This window comes from Anomaloglossus baeobatrachus, chromosome 7 (genome assembly GCF_048569485.1).
Source record: "Anomaloglossus baeobatrachus isolate aAnoBae1 chromosome 7, aAnoBae1.hap1, whole genome shotgun sequence".
Classification (NCBI taxonomy): domain Eukaryota; kingdom Metazoa; phylum Chordata; class Amphibia; order Anura; family Aromobatidae; genus Anomaloglossus; species Anomaloglossus baeobatrachus.
In genome coordinates this window covers 10,648,851-10,667,012 of record NC_134359.1, presented here as the reverse complement: position 1 = coordinate 10,667,012, position 18,162 = coordinate 10,648,851, and the positions used below count along the sequence as shown (strand labels likewise).

General features: G+C 53.1%; 1 protein-coding gene across 2 annotated transcripts in view; it reads left to right on the top strand.

The window, feature by feature from the left end:
- The window catches only part of PTPN4 (protein tyrosine phosphatase non-receptor type 4), a 120,549-nt gene that overhangs the window by 54,982 nt on the left and 47,405 nt on the right, over window positions 1-18,162 (top strand). For both annotated transcript variants that reach the window (XR_012724715.1, XM_075317026.1), the window contains exons 10-11: window positions 17,158-17,246; window positions 18,092-18,155. Coding sequence is in view for 1 of the 2 variants with exons in the window: in XM_075317026.1 (XP_075173141.1) it covers window positions 17,158-17,246; window positions 18,092-18,155 (153 nt within the window). In the remaining variant the exon portion in view is untranslated. The remainder of the gene's footprint in view (window positions 1-17,157; window positions 17,247-18,091; window positions 18,156-18,162) is intronic.

The window sequence follows — 18,162 nt, the reverse complement described above, 5'->3', positions numbered from 1 at the left end:
GGTGCAGTCACTGTGTACATACTGTGAGGTAGCAGCGTTGCTTGGGCAAAAACGTGAGGCAGTGAGGCAGCAGCGTGTTCACACCAACAGTCTATTTATTGTTGCAGCATAAATAGATCCAATTTCCCACTGTCAAAGTCTCTTCCGGATCACAGCCGGTGCATATAGACAAATTCCTTGCATCAAAAAGTCTTGGTACCTTAGGACCCCGATAACCGCAGGGATCTGTGTAAGGTTCTCCTAGGCTCACACTCTTGGCCTGTGTTCACTCCACACAGAGCCAGCCCAGCTCTCACAGCATGTGTTAGCTTCACCAAGCCTGGCTCTCAACTGAGACACACCCTGCTGTGCTCTGCATGATTTTAAATGAAAATGCCGGACATGAGGATTGCTACAAAACCTGGACTGGGAGGAGGGATCTGTCTCCCTGTTACCCTTTGTGCTATAGTCCCAGTAATAGCTATAGCAAACTCAGAGGGTTTCCAGACACATTCTGGGGGACACATAGCGGTCTTCAAATATTACCCCTGTCACTGCCTCACATATCCCCCCCCTCAGTTCAAACGGGCGGGGTTGAACTTTTGCCAACATACAGGGACCTCTGGACAGGGCATCCGCATTGCCCTGCAACCTACCAGCCCGGTGTTCCACAGAAAAGTGAAAGTTCTGCAAGGAGAGAAACCACCTGGTGACTCTAGCATTTCTCTCCTTAGCATTCCTCATCCAGACCAAAGGGGAGTGGTCTGTCACCAGGCGAAAGTGTCGCCCCAGCAGGTAGTAGCGGAGGGATTCCAGAGCCCATTTTATGGCCAGGCACTCCTTCTCCACTATGCTATAGTTCTTCTCTGCCGGGGTGAGTTTTCTACTCAAATAGGTGACCGGATGCTCTTCTCCATCTACCTCCTGGGACAGAACCGCATCCAGACCCACCTCAGAGGCATCTGCCTGTACTATAAACTCCCCCCAGACCCACCTCAGAGGCATCTGCCTGTACTATAAACTCCCCCCAGACCCACCTCAGAGGCATCTGCCTGTACTATAAACTCCCCCCAGACCCACCTCAGAGGCATCTGCCTGTACTATAAACTCCCCCCAGACCCACCTCAGAGGCATCTGCCTGTACTATAAACTCCCCCCAGACCCACCTCAGAGGCATCTGCCTGTACTATAAACTCCCCCCAGACCCACCTCAGAGGCATCTGCCTGTACTATAAACTCCCCCCAGACCCACCTCAGAGGCATCTGCCTGTACTATAAACTCCCCCCAGACCCACCTCAGAGGCATCTGCCTGTACTATAAACTCCCCCCAGACCCACCTCAGAGGCATCTGCCTGTACTATAAACTCCCCCCAGACCCACCTCAGAGGCATCTGCCTGTACTATAAACTCCCCCCAGACCCACCTCAGAGGCATCTGCCTGTACTATAAACTCCCCCCAGACCCACCTCAGAGGCATCTGCCTGTACTATAAACTCCCCCCAGACCCACCTCAGAGGCATCTGCCTGTACTATAAACTCCCCCCAGACCCACCTCAGAGACATCTGCCTGTACTATAAACTCCCCCCAGACCCACCTCAGAGGCATCTACCTGTACTATAAACTCCCCCCAGACCCACCTCAGAGGCATCTGCCTGTACTATAAACTCCCCCCAGACCCACCTCAGAGGCATCTGCCTGTACTATAAACTCCCCCCAGACCCACCTCAGAGGCATCTGCCTGTACTATAAACTCCCCCCAGACCCACCTCAGAGGCATCTGCCTGTACTATAAACTCCCCCCAGACCCACCTCAGAGGCATCTGCCTGTACTATAAACTCCCCCCAGACCCACCTCAGAGGCATCTGCCTGTACTATAAACTCCCCCCAGACCCACCTCAGAGGCATCTGCCTGTACTATAAACTCCCCCCAGACCCACCTCAGAGGCATCTGCCTGTACTATAAACTCCCCCCAGACCCACCTCAGAGGCATCTGCCTGTACTATAAACTCCCCCCAGACCCACCTCAGAGGCATCTGCCTGTACTATAAACTCCCCCCAGACCCACCTCAGAGGCATCTGCCTGTACTATAAACTCCCCCCAGACCCACCTCAGAGGCATCGGCCTGTACTATAAACTCCCCCCAGACCCACCTCAGAGGCATCTGCCTGTACTATAAACTCCCCCCAGACCCACCTCAGAGACATCTGCCTGTACTATAAACTCCCCCCAGACCCACCTCAGAGGCATCTGCCTGTACTATAAACTCCCCCCAGACCCACCTCAGAGGCATCTGCCTGTACTATAAACTCCCCCCAGACCCACCTCAGAGGCATCTGCCTGTACTATAAACTCCCCCCAGACCCACCTCAGAGGCATCTGCCTGTACTATAAACTCCCCCCAGACCCACCTCAGAGGCATCTGCCTGTACTATAAACTCCCCCCAGACCCACCTCAGAGGCATCCGCCTGTACTATAAACTCCCCCCAGACCCACCTCAGAGGCATCTGCCTGTACTATAAACTCCCCCCAGACCCACCTCAGAGGCATCTGCCTGTACTATAAACTCCCCCCAGACCCACCTCAGAGGCATCTGCCTGTACTATAAACTCCCCCCAGACCCACCTCAGAGGCATCCGCCTGTACTATAAACTCCCCCCAGACCCACCTCAGAGGCATCCGCCTGTACTATAAACTCCCCCCAGACCCACCTCAGAGGCATCTGCCTGTACTATAAACTCCCCCCAGACCCACCTCATGGCATCTGCCTGTACTATAAACTCCCCCCAGACCCACCTCAGAGGCATCTGCCTGTACTATAAACTCCCCCCAGACCCACCTCAGAGGCATCTGCCTGTACTATAAACTCCCCCCAGACCCACCTCAGAGGCATCTGCCTGTACTATAAACTCCCCCCAGACCCACCTCAGAGGCATCTGCCTGTACTATAAACTCCCCCCAGACCCACCTCAGAGGCATCTGCCTGTACTATAAACTCCCCCCAGACCCACCTCAGAGGCATCTGCCTGTACTATAAACTCCCCCCAGACCCACCTCAGAGGCATCTGCCTGTACTATAATCTCCCCTCAGACCCACCTCAGAGGCATCTGCCTGTACTATAAACTCCCCCCAGACCCACCTCAGAGGCATCTGCCTGTACTATAAACTCCCCCCAGACCCACCTCAGAGGCATCTGCCTGTACTATAAACTCCCCCCAGACCCACCTCAGAGGCATCTGCCTGTACTATAAACTCCCCCCAGACCCACCTCAGAGGCATCTGCCTGTACTATAATCTCCCCCCAGACCCACCTCAGAGGCATCTGCCTGTACTATAAACTCCCCCCAGACCCACCTCAGAGGCATCTGCCTGTACTATAAACTCCCCCCAGACCCACCTCAGAGGCATCTGCCTGTACTATAAACTCCCCCCAGACCCACCTCAGAGGCATCTGCCTGTACTATAAACTCCCCCCAGACCCACCTCAGAGGCATCCGCCTGTACTATAAACTCCCCCCAGACCCACCTCAGAGGCATCTGCCTGTACTATAAACTCCCCCCAGACCCACCTCAGAGGCCTCTGCCTGTACTATAAACTCCCCCCAGACCCACCTCAGAGGCATCCGCCTGTACTATAAACTCCCCCCATACCCACCTTAGAGGCATCTGCCTGTACTATAAACTCCCCCCAGACCCACCTCAGAGGCATCTGCCTGTACTATAAACTCCCCCCAGACCCACCTCAGAGGCCTCTGCCTGTACTATAAACTCCCCCCAGACCCACCTCAGAGGCATCCGCCTGTACTATAAACTCCCCCCAGACCCACCTCAGAGGCATCCGCCTGTACTATAAACTCCCCCCAGACCCACCTCAGAGGCATCCGCCTGTACTATAAACTCCCCCCAGACCCACCTCAGAGGCATCCGCCTGTACTATAAACTCCCCCCAGACCCACCTCAGAGGCATCCGCCTGTACTATAAACTCCCCCCAGACCCACCTCAGAGGCATCTGCCTGTACTATAAACTCCCCCCAGACCCACCTCAGAGGCATCTGCCTGTACTATAAACTCCCCCCAGACCCACCTCAGAGACATCTGCCTGTACTATAAACTCCCCCCAGACCCACCTCAGAGGCATCTGCCTGTACTATAAACTCCCCCCAGACCCACCTCAGAGGCATCTGCCTGTACTATAAACTCCCCCCAGACCCACCTCAGAGGCATCCGCCTGTACTATAAACTCCCCCCAGACCCACCTCAGAGGCATCCGCCTGTACTATAAACTCCCCCCAGACCCACCTCAGAGGCATCCGCCTGTACTATAAACTCCCCCCAGACCCACCTCAGAGGCATCCGCCTGTACTATAAACTCCCCCCAGACCCACCTCAGAGGCATCCGCCTGTACTATAAACTCCCCCCAGACCCACCTCAGAGGCATCCGCCTGTACTATAAACTCCCCCCAGACCCACCTCAGAGGCATCTGCCTGTACTATAAACTCCCCCCAGACCCACCTCAGAGGCATCGGCCTGTACTATAAACTCCCCCCAGACCCACCTCAGAGGCATCGGCCTGTACTATAAACTCCCCCCAGACCCACCTCAGAGGCATCCGCCTGTACTATAAACTCCCCCCAGACCCACCTCAGAGGCATCCGCCTGTACTATAAACTCCCCCCAGACCCACCTCAGAGGCATCCGCCTGTACTATAAACTCCCCCCAGACCCACCTCAGAGGCATCTGCCTGTACTATAAACTCCCCCCAGACCCACCTCAGAGGCATCTGCCTGTACTATAAACTCCCCCCAGACCCACCTCAGAGGCATCTGCCTGTACTATAAACTCCCCCCAGACCCACCTCAGAGGCATCGGCCTGTACTATAAACTCCCCCCAGACCCACCTCAGAGGCATCGGCCTGTACTATAAACTCCCCCCAGACCCACCTCAGAGGCATCCGCCTGTACTATAAACTCCCCCCAGACCCACCTCAGAGGCATCCGCCTGTACTATAAACTCCCCCCAGACCCACCTCAGAGGCATCTGCCTGTACTATAAACTCCCCCCAGACCCACCTCAGAGGCATCTGCCTGTACTATAAACTCCCCCCAGACCCACCTCAGAGGCATCTGCCTGTACTATAAACTCCCCCCAGACCCACCTCAGAGGCATCTGCCTGTACTATAAACTCCCCCCAGACCCACCTCAGAGGCATCTGCCTGTACTATAAACTCCCCCCAGACCCACCTCAGAGACATCTGCCTGTACTATAAACTCCCCCCAGACCCACCTCAGAGGCATCTGCCTGTACTATAAACTCCCCCCAGACCCACCTCAGAGGCATCTGCCTGTACTATAAACTCCCCCCAGACCCACCTCAGAGGCATCCGCCTGTACTATAAACTCCCCCCAGACCCACCTCAGAGGCATCCGCCTGTACTATAAACTCCCCCCAGACCCACCTCAGAGGCATCCGCCTGTACTATAAACTCCCCCCAGACCCACCTCAGAGGCATCCGCCTGTACTATAAACTCCCCCCAGACCCACCTCAGAGGCATCTGCCTGTACTAACTATAAACTCCCCCCAGACCCACCTCAGAGGCATCGGCCTGTACTATAAACTCCCCCCAGACCCACCTCAGAGGCATCCGCCTGTACTATAAACTCCCCCCAGACCCACCTCAGAGGCATCCGCCTGTACTATAAACTCCCCCCAGACCCACCTCAGAGGCATCTGCCTGTACTATAAACTCCCCCCAGACCCACCTCAGAGGCATCTGCCTGTACTATAAACTCCCCCCAGACCCACCTCAGAGGCATCTGCCTGTACTATAAACTCCCCCCAGACCCACCTCAGAGGCATCGGCCTGTACTATAAACTCCCCCCAGACCCACCTCAGAGGCATCGGCCTGTACTATAAACTCCCCCCAGACCCACCTCAGAGGCATCCGCCTGTACTATAAACTCCCCCCAGACCCACCTCAGAGGCATCCGCCTGTACTATAAACTCCCCCCAGACCCACCTCAGAGGCATCTGCCTGTACTATAAACTCCCCCCAGACCCACCTCAGAGGCATCTGCCTGTACTATAAACTCCCCCCAGACCCACCTCAGAGGCATCTGCCTGTACTATAAACTCCCCCCAGACCCACCTCAGAGGCATCTGCCTGTACTAGAAACTCCCCCCAGACCCACCTCAGAGGCATCTGCCTGTACTAGAAACTCCCCCCAGACCCACCTCAGAGGCATCTGCCTGTACTATAAACTCCCCCCAGACCCACCTCAGAGGCATCCGCCTGTACTATAAACTCCCCCCAGACCCACCTCAGAGGCATCCGCCTGTACTATAAACTCCCCCCAGACCCACCTCAGAGGCATCCGCCTGTACTATAAACTCCCCCCAGACCCACCTCAGAGGCATCCGCCTGTACTATAAACTCCCCCCAGACCCACCTCAGAGGCATCCGCCTGTACTATAAACTCCCCCCAGACCCACCTCAGAGGCATCCGCCTGTACTATAAACTCCCCCCAGACCCACCTCAGAGGCATCCGCCTGTACTATAAACTCCCCCCAGACCCACCTTAGAGGCATCCGCCTGTACTATAAACTCCCCCCAGACCCACCTCAGAGGCATCTGCCTGTACTATAAACTCCCCCCAGACCCACCTCAGAGGCCTCTGCCTGTACTATAAACTCCCCCCAGACCCACCTCAGAGGCATCCGCCTGTACTATAAACTCCCCCCAGACCCACCTCAGAGGCATCCGCCTGTACTATAAACTCCCCCCAGACCCACCTCAGAGGCATCCGCCTGTACTATAAACTCCCCCCAGACCCACCTCAGAGGCATCTGCCTGTACTATAAACTCCCCCCAGACCCACCTCAGAGGCATCTGCCTGTACTATAAACTCCCCCCAGACCCACCTCAGAGGCATCTGCCTGTACTATAAACTCCCCCCAGACCCACCTCAGAGACAATCTGCCTGTACTATAAACTCCCCCCAGACCCACCTCAGAGGCATCTGCCTGTACTATAAACTCCCCCCAGACCCACCTCAGAGGCATCCGCCTGTACTATAAACTCCCCCCAGACCCACCTCAGAGGCATCCGCCTGTACTATAAACTCCCCCCAGACCCACCTCAGAGGCATCCGCCTGTACTATAAACTCCCCCCAGACCCACCTCAGAGGCATCCGCCTGTACTATAAACTCCCCCCAGACCCACCTCAGAGGCATCCGCCTGTACTATAAACTCCCCCCAGACCCACCTCAGAGGCATCCGCCTGTACTATAAACTCCCCCCAGACCCACCTCAGAGGCATCCGCCTGTACTATAAACTCCCCCCAGACCCACCTCAGAGGCATCGGCCTGTACTATAAACTCCCCCCAGACCCACCTCAGAGGCATCGGCCTGTACTATAAACTCCCCCCAGACCCACCTCAGAGGCATCCGCCTGTACTATAAACTCCCCCCAGACCCACCTCAGAGGCATCCGCCTGTACTATAAACTCCCCCCAGACCCACCTCAGAGGCATCCGCCTGTACTATAAACTCCCCCCAGACCCACCTCAGAGGCATCTGCCTGTACTATAAACTCCCCCCAGACCCACCTCAGAGGCATCTGCCTGTACTATAAACTCCCCCCAGACCCACCTCAGAGGCATCTGCCTGTACTATAAACTCCCCCCAGACCCACCTCAGAGGCATCTGCCTGTACTATAAACTCCCCCCAGACCTACCTCAGAGGCATCTGCCTGTACTATAAACTCCCCCCAGACCCACCTCAGAGGCATCTGCCTGTACTATAAACTCCCCCCAGACCCACCTCAGAGGCATCCGCCTGTACTATAAACTCCCCCCAGACCCACCTCAGAGGCATCTGCCTGTACTATAAACTCCCCCCAGACCCACCTCAGAGGCCTCTGCCTGTACTATAAACTCCCCCCAGACCCACCTCAGAGGCATCTGCCTGTACTATAAACTCCCCCCAGACCCACCTCAGAGGCATCTGCCTGTACTATAAACTCCCCCCAGACCCACCTCAGAGGCATCTGCCTGTACTATAAACTCCCCCCAGACCCACCTCAGAGGCATCTGCCTGTACTAGAAACTCCCCCCAGACCCACCTCAGAGGCATCTGCCTGTACTATAAACTCCCCCCAGACCCACCTCAGAGACATCTGCCTGTACTATAAACTCCCCCCAGACCCACCTCAGAGGCATCTGCCTGTACTATAAACTCCCCCCAGACCCACCTCAGAGGCATCTGCCTGTACTATAAACTCCCCCCAGACCCACCTCAGAGGCATCTGCCTGTACTATAAACTCCCCCCAGACCCACCTCAGAGGCATCTGCCTGTACTATAAACTCCCCCCAGACCCACCTCAGAGGCATCTGCCTGTACTATAAACTCCCCCCTGACCCACCTCAGAGGCATCTGCCTGTACTATAAACTCCCCCCAGACCCACCTCAGAGACATCTGCCTGTACTATAAACTCCCCCCAGACCCACCTCAGAGGCATCGGCCTGTACTATAAACTCCCCCAGACCCACCTCAGAGGCATCCGCCTGTACTATAAACTCCCCCCACACCCACCTCAGAGGCATCCGCCTGTACTATAAACTCCCCCCAGACCCACCTCAGAGGCATCCGCCTGTACTATAAACTCCCCCCAGACCCACCTCAGAGGCATCTGCCTGTACTATAAACTCCCCCCAGACCCACCTCAGAGGCATCTGCCTGTACTATAAACTCCCCCCAGACCCACCTCAGAGGCATCTGCCTGTACTATAAACTCCCCCCAGACCCACCTCAGAGGCATCTGCCTGTACTATAAACTCCCGCCAGACCCACCTCAGAGGCATCTGCCTGTACTATAAACTCCCCCAGACCCACCTCAGAGGCATCCGCCTGTACTATAAACTCCCCCCAGACCCACCTCAGAGGCATCCGCCTGTACTATAAACTCCCCCCAGACCCACCTCAGAGGCATCCGCCTGTACTATAAACTCCCCCCAGACCCACCTCAGAGGCATCCGCCTGTACTATAAACTCCCCCCAGACCCACCTCAGAGGCATCCGCCTGTACTATAAACTCCCCCCAGACCCACCTCAGAAGCATCTGCCTGTACTATAAACTCCCCCCAGACCCACCTCAGAGGCATCTGCCTGTACTATAAACTCCCCCCAGACCCACCTCAGAGGCATCTGCCTGTACTATAAACTCCCCCCAGACCCACCTCAGAGACATCTGCCTGTACTATAAACTCCCCCCAGACCCACCTCAGAGGCATCTGCCTGTACTATAAACTCCCCCCAGACCCACCTCAGAGGCATCCGCCTGTACTATAAACTCCCCCCAGACCCACCTCAGAGGCATCTGCCTGTACTATAAACTCCCCCCAGACCCACCTCAGAGGCATCCGCCTGTACTATAAACTCCCCCCAGACCCACCTCAGAGGCATCTGCCTGTACTATAAACTCCCCCCAGACCCACCTCAGAGGCATCCGCCTGTACTATAAACTCCTTTTGAAAGTCAGGGTTGACAAGGACAGGCTGACCACATAGGACTACCTTTAGCACCTGAAAGGCTTCCTCTGCTTGTGTATTCCAGTGGACCATGACCGACTTCTTCCCTTTTAAAAGATCGGTCAAAGGCGCCGACCTTCCAGCAAAATTGGGTATGAATCGTCGGTGATACCCCATTATACCCAGAAAGGCTCTTACCTGTTTTGTGGTAAGGGGACGAGGCCAGTTTTGAATGGCTTCGATTTTGTTGACTTGTGGCTTGATAACCCCTTGACCTATCACATACCCCAAGTAACGGGCTTCTTTGAGACCCATAGCACATTTGCTTAAATTCGCCGTCAGCAGCTCTGAGCGAATCCACTACCGCTTGTACCTGAGATAAGTGGGTGCTCCAGTCACTGCTATAGATGATGATGTCATCCAAATATGCGGAGGCATATGGGGGGGTGGGGGGGGGGGAGGGGGGGGGGGGGGGGGGGGGGGGGGGGGGTTCTAACACTAAGTCCATTAATCTCTGAAACGTGGCCGGAGCCCCATGTAAACCAAATGGCAAGACGACATAGTGATAGAGCCCCACTGGCGTGACAAAAGCGGTCTTTTCTTTTGCCGCCTCTGTCAGCGGCACCTGCCAGTAACCTTTAGTGAGATCGAGAGTCGTGAAGTACTGGGCCCGTCCCAGGCTCTCTATCAGCTCGTCGACCCTGGGCATGGGGTACATATCAAACTTCGATACCTCATTTAACTTTCGGAAGTCATTACAGAATCTTAAAGAACCGTCTGGTTTCGGGATCAGCACAATGGGACTGGCCCATTCGCTCGTGGATTTTTCAATAACCCCTAGTTGGAGCATCTTTTTACCTCCTCCGCAATGGCTTGCCTACGAGCCTCTGGTACCCGGTATGGCCTCAGGCGTACCCTTACTTGAGGCTCAGTGACAATATCATGGTGGATTACGGTTGTTCGGCCGGGTAGGCTTGAGAACACATCCGTATTCCGCTGCACTAACCTCCGAGTCTCCCGTCTCTGCTGTTTTGAGAGAGAATCCCCTATCCTCACTCCCAATTCATCATCAGGGGACTCCTCCTTTGTTGTTGTCAAGGCACCTGAAAAGGTTAGGTCCAACGTTACGTCAGCCACCATACATTCCCTGTCTTTCCACGCCTTCAGCAGGTTTACATGGTAGATTTGCTCTGGTTTTCTTCTACCTGGCTGATACACCTTATAGTTTACTTCCCCCACTTTCTCCCGGATCTCATAGGGACCTTGCCACTTGGCTAAGAACTTACTTTCTGCAGTAGGTATCAGGACTACGACACAATCCCCCGGTTTAAAAGACCTGATGGAGGCCTTTCTATTATACTGAGTACTTTGGGCTGCCTGAGCATCCAGCAAATGCTCTTTAACCCCTTCACGACCTTGGACGGATCTATCCGTCATAGATCGTGTCCCGTTAAGCCCCGCCCCCTGCCGCGGGCAGGCGGCGTGGATCGGCACACATATCAGCTGTTTTCAACAGCTGACATGTGTGCCTGCTAGCCGCGGGTGGAATCGCTTCCACCCGCGGCCATTAACCCCTTAAATCTTGCTGCCAAAGTCTGGCAGCAAGATTTAAATGCGCGCGGCCATGTTTGTTACTCACCGCCGCCCCCCACCGGAAGTCACGTGTGTTATCACGTGACTATCGGTGGTTGCCATCGTAGCACAGGGTCATGTGATGACGCCTGCTGCTATGATCTTTCACTTTCATTTTCCCTCGGCCGAGAGCAGAGGGAAAACCAAAGTGAGTGAATCTGCTGATTACAGCGGTATTGCTGTGATCAGCAGATAGCGATCAGCGATCGGATTGCTGATTGCTATAGCCCCCTAGGGGGACTAGTAAAATAAAAAAAAAAGTAAAAAAAAAAGTTTTAAAAAATAAAAAAAAAAACAAAAAACCTAAAAGTTCAAATCACCCCCCTTTCCCCCCATTGAAAATTAAAGGGTTAAAAAATAAATAAATATACACATATTTGGTATCGCCGCGTTCAGAAATGCCCGATCTATCAAAATATAAAATCAATTATTCTGATTGGTAAACGGCGTAGTGGCAAAAAAATTCCAAACGCCAAAATTACGTTTTTTGGTCGCCGCAAGTTTTGCGCAAAATGCAATAACAGGCGATCAAAACGTAGCATCTGCGCAAAAATGGTACCATTATAAACGTCAGCTCGAGACGCAAAAAATAAGCCATCACTGAGCCATTGATCCCAAAAAATAAGAACTCTACGTGTTTCGGAAAATGGCGCAAAACGTGCGCCACTTTTATTGGACAAACTTGTGAATTTTTTTTAACCCCTTAGATACAAGTAAACCTATACATGTTTGGTGTCTACAAACTCGCACCGACCTGAGGCATCACACCCAGACATCAGTTTTACCATATAGTGAACACCGTGAATAAAATATCCCAAAAATTATTGTACGATCCCACTTTTTTTGCAATTTTTCCGCACTTGGAATTTTTTTGCCGTTTTCCAGTACACTATATGGTAAAACTTATGATTTCATTTAAAAGTACAACTCGTCCCGCAAAAAACAAGCCCTCATATGGCAAGATTGACGGAATAATAAAAAAGTTACGGCTCTTGGAAGAAAAGGAACAAAAAACAAAAACGCAAAAACGGAAAGTGCCCGGGGGCTGAAGGGGTTAACAATGGGCATTATTGCCGTGATACGATCCTGCATACCCATAACGTATTCCACTGTGCTTTTGTGAGGGGTGGGCTCCTGTTCCCAAGTTTCCTTAACTATATCCAGCAGTCCCCGTGGATGTCTGCCATACAGTAACTCAAATGGCGAGAACCCGGTGGAAGATTGTGGGACCTCGCGGATAGCGAACATTAAATAGGGCAATAACATGTCCCAATCTTTCCCCTCTTTGGAGACCACCTTTTTCAACATAGCCTTTAGAGTTTTATTAAAACGTTCCACTAGACCATCAGTCTGGGGATGGTACACTGACGTGCGTAGCTGCTTGATCTGGAGGAGTTTGCACAGTTCCTTTGTAATTTTAGACATAAAGGGAGTGCCCTGATCGGTCAGGATTTCTTTGGGTAACCCCACGCGACAGAACATAGCAACAACTCCCAAGCAATAAGCCTCGCCGAGGTGTGACACAGTGGAATGGCCTCCGGATAACGTGTCGCGTAATCCATCACTACCAGGATGTGCTGGTGACCACGGGCTGATTTTACAATGGGTCCGATCAGATCCATAGCAATCCGCTCAAAAGGCACCTCTATAATGGGTAAAGGTATCAGAGGACTACGGAAACGGTGCGTTGGTGCGGTCTACTGACAAACTGGGCAGGACTCACAGAACCTCTTAATTTCTGCGCCGACCCCTGGCCAGTAAAACCGCTGAAACATGCGTTCCCGCGTTTTCTCTTCACCTAGGTGCCCACTCATTAGGTGGTTATGAGCCAATTCCAAGGTCTGACGGCGGTACGGCTGAGGGACCACCAACTGTTCCACTATTTCCCCCCGGATTGTATCAACCCGATAGAGCAACTCTCGCTTTAGAGCCATGTAGGGAGTTTCCAGCCTGGCACCAGGCCGCTGGGGTACCCCATCAATTACCTGTACATTTCCACGTCCAGGAGCCAATGTGGGGTCCCGGAGCTGCGCTGTTCCGAAATTATCTGGAGACACGTTCAACTCCGGGATTGCCTCGGGTGGCTCAACCTCTCCTGCCATTACCTCTAGGGGGAACCTGGCAGGGTTACACTCTGTCCCTATACTGGTGACCCCTACGGCAGGTATCCCTGAGTCGGGATCGTCCGGCTCAGGGCCTGGTTCAATCATACACCTCGGAGGGCTAGGTCGCCTCCCACATAATGTCCAGAACAGGGGCAAGTCTCTTCCCAAAATAACAGCATATGGAAGTCTTTTCATCACCCCCACTTCATGTTGAACCTCTCCACACGAGGTAGCAATGGTGACCCTTTCCATAGGGTATTCACGTAGGTCTCCATGAATACAAAGTACCCCTACTTTATGTCCCGTAGGGTTTTCCCCGGAGACCAAGGAGGCATGTACAAGAGTCACTAAACTTCCTGAGTCCAACAAAGCCTCTGCTGTATAGCCATTAACACGTACTGTGCAGAGATGGGGCTCCTCCCCCATAGTAACAGTGCTTGCGGTACAAACAGTATGGGCATACATGGATACCCGGCGAGCGTACCGGCAGTCCATGGGTTCTGATGTGAGTGGGCACTGTGCCATCACATGCCCGAGCTGATGGCACCGCCAGCACATAATAGCAGAGGTGTCCCTGTTTCGGGTGTCTGACTTTGGGGAACCGGGACTCCGGCTGACCTTAGTCTGGGGTTTACTCTCTGCCAGGGCTGAAGACGGGGCAGCACCCGAGGAGGGACGGGAGTCTTTTACCAACTGTGAAGGGGGCGTATCCCTACGGAGTGCCCGCCGTGAAGCAGAGTCCCGGACCAACTCCTGCGTAGCTGTGTAGCGTTCCACCAAATTCACTAGCTGGTCGAGGGTACCTGGGTCCCCCTGTCCCACCCACCGTTGAATGGGGGCTGGCAAAGTCCGCACAAACCGTTCAATCACCACCCGCTCAATCATCTGTCCGGGGTTCAAGGTCTCCGGCTGCAGCCATTTTTTTACAAGGTCCAGTAAGACATGGGCCTGTGAGCGTGCAGGTTTTCCCTCCTCAAAGGACCACTGATTCACTCGTTGGGCCCGGAGATAAGTGTTAACCCCCATTCGTGCAAGGATCTCACCTTTCAGTGTGCCGTAGTCCTTGGCATCCTCCGTGCTGAGATCCAGGTAGGCTTTTTGGGGTTCACCTACCAAGAACGGGGCCACGACATCAGTCCAACGGTCGATAGACAATTTCTCTCGCTCAGCGGTCCTCTCAAACACGGAGAGAAAGGCTTCTGGGTCATCCTCTGCACTCATCCTCGTAAGTGCTGCCCTTACTCTGTCCTGGGCCGCAGGAAGGACTGGATGACCTGGAGTTACCGCTGGGAGCGCTTCTCGCAGAGCAGAAAGCTGCTTAGCCAACAAGCTGTTTGTCTCCTGTTGCTGAATGAACGCCCGCTGGAGCTGAGCATTAGCCTGTTGCTGCTGAGCATTAGCCTGTTGCTGTTGTGCATTAGCCTGTTGCTGTTGTGCACTGGTTTGTGCAAAAACCTGCTGTAGTTGAGCATTAGCCTGGGCCAGCTGCTTTACAAGATCCTCCATGGTGGCTGCTGAGTTAAACTGTAACTTTGCAGGCTTGATCATAAACATGTGAAAACTGGGTTGTTGCCCCTAGCAACCAGGCTGCAATGCCTGCAGGCTTCGTGGACCTGCCGATCCACCGCAAACAGTAAAAAAAAATTATTTTTTTTTTTCCGGGTAAGTACCTCTTAGGCCATTGCCCTTAGCAACCAGGCTGCCATGCCTGCATTCTCCACCATAATGTGAGGTAGCAGCGTTGCTTGGGCAAAAACGTGAGGCAGTGAGGCAGCAGCGTGTTCACACCAACAGTCTATTTATTGTTGCAGCATAAATAGATCCAATTTCCCACAGTCAAAGTCTCTTCCGGATCACAGCCGATGCATATAGACAAACTCTTTGCATCAAAAAGTCTTGTTACCTTAGGACCCCGATAACCGCAGGGATCTGTGTAAGGTTCTCCTAGGCTCACACTCTTGGCCTGTGTTCACTCCACACAGAGCCAGCCCAGCTCACACCGCATGTGTTAGCTTCACCAAGCCTGGCTCTCCACTGAGACACACCCTGCTGTGCTCTGCATGATTTAAACAAAAATGCCGGACATGAGGATTGCTACAAAACCTGGACTGGGAGGAGGGATCTGTCTCCCTGTTACCCTTTGTGCTATACTCCCAGTAATAGCTATAGCAAACTCAGAGGGTTTCCAGACACATTCTGGGGGACACATAGCGGTCTTCAAATATTACCCCTGTCACTGCCTCACAATACATTACATAACTGATACTGAGTTACCTCCTGTATTATACTCCAGAGCTGCACTCACTATTCTGCTGGTGCAATCACTGTGTACATACATTACATTACTGATCCTGAGTTACGCCCTGTATTATACTCCAGAGCTGCACTCACTATTCTGCTGGTGCAGTCACTGTGTACATACATTACATTACTGATCCTGAGTTACGCCCTGTATTATACTCCAGAGCTGCACTCACTATTCTGCTGGTGCAGTCACTGTGTACAACATTACATTACTGATCCTGAGTTACGCCCTGTATTATACTCCAGAGCTGCACTCACTATTCTGCTGGTGCAGTCACTGTGTACATACATTACATTCCATTACTGATCCTGAGTTACCTCCTGTATTATACTCCAGAGCTGCACTCACTATTCTGCCAGACACGTTTTAGGGTCTTTTCAATGTTTGGAGACCAGATGAAACTTTCCAGAATGGGAGTCATTAGCGCAGCCTGTGGAGTCCCTGGTTGCGGGTTCTCTCGGGGGTGCGCTGTCTGTTGTCGGTTATTCCCTGGTTGCGAGGTCTCTCGGGGTCCGCTGTCTGTTGCCGGTGATTCCCTGGTTGCGGGGTCTTTCGGGGGTCCGCTGTCTGGTGTCGGTGATTCCCTGGTTGCGGGGTCTCTCGGGGGTCCGCTGTCTGGTGCCGTTGATTCCCTGGTTACGGGGTCTCTCGGGGGTCCGCTGTCTGGTGCCAGTGATTCCCTGGTTACGGGGTCTCTCGGGGGTCCGCTGTCTGGTGCCGGTGATTCCCTGGTTGCGAGGTCTCTTGGGGATCCGCTGTCTGGTGCTGGTGATTCCGCTGTCACTTAGTATCTATATTTCCTGTTTCTTGGCCTCTTCTTGTTGATGTTCCGGTCGTCTGAGCGCTTCCTTCCTGCAGTTTCTCTCGTCTCCGGCTGTAATGAATCGGGCGCGTGTCGCTCCGGCCGTGCACTTGCGTTGTCTTTTCCTGGCATGCGCCGCTCTGCATTGTTTGCTGCACATTCCAGGTGTCTTCAGTCTGGCGGTCGCTGCTGTCCACGGTGCAGGCCGCGCAGGTTATGCAGCGGTACTTTCACCATCGCTCACATTGTTCACATCTATTGTCGGATTGTGCAGCCGCAGCAAAGTGCTCCACGTGTAATGTGTATATGCATCAATATATCATCCTGGACAACCACCAGCAAAAGTGTTATTACCTACTGCAAAGTACTGGTGAGTGCAGCTCTGGAGTATAATACAGGAGGTAACTCAGGATCAGTAATGCATGTACATAGTGTCTGCACCAACAGAATAGTGAGTGCAGCTCTGGAGTATAATACAGGAGGTAACTCAGGATCAGTAATGTAATGTATGTACACAGTGACTGCACCAGCAGAATAGTGAGTGCAGCTCTGGAGTATAATACAGGATGTGAGTGGAGCTGTAGGTTGGGTGCTTGACTGCGCAGCACTCGTCAGTCTCTTGGCAGTGAGTGGCGCTGCGGTCGATCGTTTGCTCAGTGTGATAAGTTTCCCGTCCTGTTGATCACGGTGTGGCTCAGTGGTTGGACCTCCAGCAATCGATAAGCCGTCACCTATCAGCGGAGATCACCTTTACATTATATTTCTTAATTTGTTTTATTTTACTGTTTCAGGATCAGAGCAATAATGAAATCCTGATTGGAGTTATGTCGGGCGGGATCGTCATTTACAAAAACCGGGTGCGGATCAATACGTTTCCATGGTGAGAGCCGGTTTTGTTACATTTATTGTTTCCTCTCTTCTTTTGGACACATTGTCACGTTCCAGCCCATGACGAGCTCCGACCCACGACATAAGACGTCGCTCAGCGTCAGACGGCAGCGGTCAGTGCGGGGGTCCCGGGACAGATGGCGTGCTCGGTGGTACATAATGCGTGTATGTGAGGGGCCGCGCTGCCGGCAGTGATTGCCTGCTCGGTGGTTACAATATGGACATGATCCATTGATGGGGAACCGGAGTCCTCACTAATGATGATCATCCACGTGCATCGGGGGTGGATTTAGCTTGGGATGTATCAGCGCCATTTTATCGCAGAGTTGCCCATTGGGGTGAGAGGATTTTTACCGGGTAAATAAGGAGACGCAGGTGGAGAATGTCCTGTGATCTCTGTGGATCCTTCCCTGTGATATTCCGGCCCGTCCTCCTCCTCCTCCTCCGTCGCATTCACAGGGATATAAATAACCGTCTTGCAGTCGTCAGTGAAGGTCACAATTCATAGAGGGTCTGTTCAGCCGAAAAATAGGTCAGATTCAAGGGTGCCGCACATCTGTGTCCTGCAGTAACCCCGAGGGGGGGCTGTCAGCGAGCGAGACCCCCTCCGGGAGCAGTCCTGACCCTACCCTGTGGCTCGGGGGTCTCCAAGATATTTCCCCTCTGCTGCAGCTAAAATTAAAGCGGAGACATGAGATAGATCAGTATAAAGTCTATAAGTGACGACTGATGCGGATGGTCCTGTTCTTTGTCCTGTTCTTTGTCCTGTTCTTTGTCCTGTTCTTTGTCCTGTTCTTTGTCCTGTTCTTTGTTCTGTTCTTTGTTTTTATTTTTTAGGTTGAAGATCGTAAAAATTTCCTTCAAATGCAAACAGTTCTTCATTCAGCTCCGGAGAGAACTGGTGAGTA